The 3851-nt window shown below is 41.0% G+C and overlaps 1 protein-coding gene across 1 annotated transcript in view; it reads right to left on the reverse strand.

Annotated features, from left to right (window-relative positions):
- The window catches only part of LOC106517096 (type II inositol 3,4-bisphosphate 4-phosphatase), a 127730-nt gene that overhangs the window by 113320 nt on the left and 10559 nt on the right, over positions 1-3851 (reverse strand). Inside the window, exon 2 of the mRNA XM_014007802.1 lies at positions 435-479. Coding sequence (XP_013863256.1) covers positions 435-479 — 45 coding nt within the window. The remainder of the gene's footprint in view (positions 1-434; positions 480-3851) is intronic.

Below are 3851 nucleotides of genomic sequence, written 5' to 3' on the forward strand. Positions count from 1 at the left end.
GTTTGTTGAATCTGACGTGACATGTTCGTACGAACCCTTTGTACGAACAAAAGTAAGAGAAATTTAGGATAAAAATACGAACATGTTCTTGCATGAGGCCCAATGAGCTAAAATTTGGTAAGGAAATAGAAAAGAGTCATCCGCAACAGAAACTGTGCAAATTTTTTATTACATAACTTTTGCATGTGTGGTGGTGGGCAACATAGTCCTTCAAGGAATGCTAGTTTCAGTCTGAGTGTTTACATGGATAATGTTATAATTAATTTCACCCAAGTGGTTATAGCCTATTGCTTTTTCGATAGATAGATAGATAGATAATCCTTAAAACAAGCCAGTTTCAAGCATGCTTTGAAAGCAAGAGAACCTCTTAGTGTCTCACATTAGAAGAGAAAAAAACAACAAAATAAAAAAAAGGACTTGTGAATTAGACTTACCGAGGCTGAACTCCAGCTGTTGCACCTTTGGTGTTAAAACCATACCTGCAGGACACAGAGAGCAAAAAGACACAACCGTGTGAAGATGATACAAATCCAAATTATAAAACATTTGCTACTTATAGTGTGATTAAAAATTTTATAATTATAAACGTAAATTTGACTTTCAGAATCATGGCTGTAACTACATTTTCAGACAAGTTTTACATCACAAAGTTATAACCAAGCAATTTACAATTTTAATAGGAAGGGTAAACACTCATAATTAAAAGCTTTTTATTTTTAAAATACCTGAAACCATCATGTGATTTCCAGTTTTAGCTGCTAGTTGTTTTGTTCCCTGCCATCGAGGCCGCATGTTTATCCCTCCTGTGTGTTTGTGTGTGGAAGAGAATGGGAGTCAATCAAGGCGTGTTGCTCCGGTTTCTCCTCTCCACACCCAGAAGGCATTATTCATCAAGCCTCTGCAGTATATACACCTGAACACTACCGTCCACTATTTGGTGCTACAGTACAAGTGTTCAATTTTGGTTCTATTGATCATGTTGCTTGAACTGGTGGAACTGTATTACGCTCAAGCCTGTGTTTTTCTTTTTAGTTGTGAAAAGGCTTGTTAAGCTGCATTCTGCTGGCCACCGCCTCTCCCAGCCTGCCTCTTCCCACTCAGGATTCAATCCAGTCACATACTGCAGTCTGCTGTCTGCACACCAACTTTAATCTGAGTCCTTCTCCAGCAGCCGGTCCAACCACAGCCTGATGGCTAAACCCTCCAGTGCCACCCTTCAGCATGAACACAATGGAATCAATTCAACCCAGTTTATTATTATAAATTAATAAAGAAATGGAGGAGGAAGTTGATTCAGATCATAAAAGCATAGTCTAGGTGGAAAGTATCTTAATAATAAAAACAATTGACAAAAGACAGTGTTTTACCATTCTGGGAGTGTGACAGGCGCCCAAAGTGTTCATCTGGGTTATGCAAAAACTTTGCAAACTTTGTCAGAATGTTCAAACAATAGTTTCTGGGGAAGGATTGTCCTTGAGGGCTCATGCCAAAAATGATGAGTAGAGGACTGACTGCTTCCATCATCTGTCACCAGCACTGTCTCTCATTCATCACTCTCCCGGTCCGACACAACCACTCTAACACAGAATGGATGAAACACCTGCAGGTTGGAGGAAACACGAAGGGGTCTTAAACTAATAAATGGTGTTTTTCTCTTCCTGACGTGCTTGGACACAACTGGCCTCTCAAAGGCTCATCAGCTCGACTAATGGGCCACACTCTCTGTCCTTTTTAATGTATGAAAGCCATGCAAGTTCAGATAACAGTCTTTAAAAAAACTTTTTTTCTCCTTACAAAGAACATTAACTAATGCATTTGTTTAACTTTGCTACTTTTCCTTAATATAAGCTGAGTACTATGTTAGGTCAGTTTGTGGGGCATTTCATTACAAAGCACATTATCAGAATGGGCTAATTTGATTTGCTTAAGGTACATTATTGTGCTTTTTGTTTCTTGGGATGAATGAGGAGAAGATCACAAGGCTTTTAGAAAGGGGACTGAAAGTGGATGAAGTACCAGGGGTCACATTCAATCACTATCTGGCCCCTGTACAACCAAAGCAAGAGCTGTGTCTGCATTGTCTGCTAAAGATGAGCTCCTTGCTGCTGCAGGTAGTAGACGACGAGTCCTGATCATTCATACAAATACTGTTTGTGGTGTTCATGGATAGATTCTCACTGAGTATTCATGTAAAAGAAAAGGGTCTAGACAGGGAATCCCAGGTTTTTTGTTTTGTTTTGTTTTGTTTTGTTTTGTTTTTTGTAGATGATATGGTCCTGATTCGGCATGCATGGAGTAGCTCACAGCCAAGATGAAAGCCAGCTTCTTTAAGTCCAGGTCACGATTCTTAACTGGAAAAAGGTGGAATGGTTCCCTCTGGGTTAGAGGTGAATTTTTGCCTCGAGCAAATATCGCGTCCATGAGTGATGGCAGGATGGAACAGTAGATGGGTCGACAAACTGAGGCTTCATCCACAATGATGAGGATATGGCTCCAGTCTGATTGTTAAGAAAAAGCTTGGTGAAAAGCTTCAAAGATGCATCTCCATGCCAGCCCTTGCCTAAAAATGAGGTCCAGGATCCGAGGGGTTGAAATGTGTTTCTTCTGTTGGGCGGCAGGCCTCAGCTTTGAGAACCACTGTCAAAAAAACTCAGCTTACACATTTTTAAGTACTCCCATTGTAGGTCTTTCCTTTTGGGAGGAGACCCCAGGGCAGACCCAGAGCACATCGGTGAAATTATTTATCTTCTCTGGGCTGGGAACTCTTTGGAATCCCCCAGGATTAGCTGGAGAGTGTCACTGGATAGAGAGATGGCTGGGCTTCTTTCCTTGGCTGCCTAAGCAACTCAACCCTGGGTGAGTGGACGGATGGATGGATGGATGGATGGATGGATGGATGGATGGATGGATGGATGGATGGATGGATGGATGGATGGATTTCCTGCAGAAACTAAAAAACATGAGGTGAAAAAAAGAGGGTGGGGAATGTTAGCCTCCATTCTCACAAGAACAAGCTGAATTTTCTTTGCAATGTGGGATTACATGCAAACACATATAAACATCTAATTTTCCAACTGTACAAACATCTAAAATTCACTGCAAAGTTAAAAATAACGTTCATCCTGTTACACAAGCAGCCAGTCATGTGTGCAAATAAAGATCCTGTGTCATGATCTCTTCACATTGTTGTCATCATCCCACTCTTCTGAAGTCATATCAACTGAAGAAGTTGTCGCCACTAAGATTTGCTCAGTAAGAACATATGAAAAATTAATAAGTCAGATGTCATGTCGTGCAAAAAAAAAAAAAAAGATGAGCCCTGTACTAGCTGGGCTGAAACGAAGTCAGCTGTTAGGTCCCGCCTCTGGTGCCATGTTATCACCAGGGATTATCATTCTGACAGCCCAGTCTGTCCTCCAGTTTGGAGGACTACATCTGTGCCAAGAATCAACTCATTCTGAGTGGTAGGGGGAAGAAGGAAAAAGGCTGACGCTGCAGTAATAATTAAAGATGGATGTTACAGGTTGAGGATACTAACCATGGAAAACATGCAGCCAAACAAGTGAATGCCAACAGAGAGGAAGGAGGAGGATTGGAATTTACAACCATCTGCTTTGCAGTGAACAGCTTTTAGGACGGAGTGTGAAATATTTATTAAAGGGATTATGCAAGATATTTTGTTTAAGCTTAAAGTTGTTGTTCTTTCGATTGCTGCCTTCTGCAGGGGTCTCCACAGTGAGTAAACTCACACCAAATATGTATATATATACACTCACCGGCCACTTTATTAGGTACACCTGTCCAACTGCTCGTTAACACTTAATTTCTAATCAGCCAATCACATGGCGGCA

This window comes from Austrofundulus limnaeus, unplaced genomic scaffold (assembly GCF_001266775.1).
Source record: "Austrofundulus limnaeus strain Quisiro unplaced genomic scaffold, Austrofundulus_limnaeus-1.0 Scaffold44, whole genome shotgun sequence".
NCBI lineage: Eukaryota > Metazoa > Chordata > Actinopteri > Cyprinodontiformes > Rivulidae > Austrofundulus > Austrofundulus limnaeus.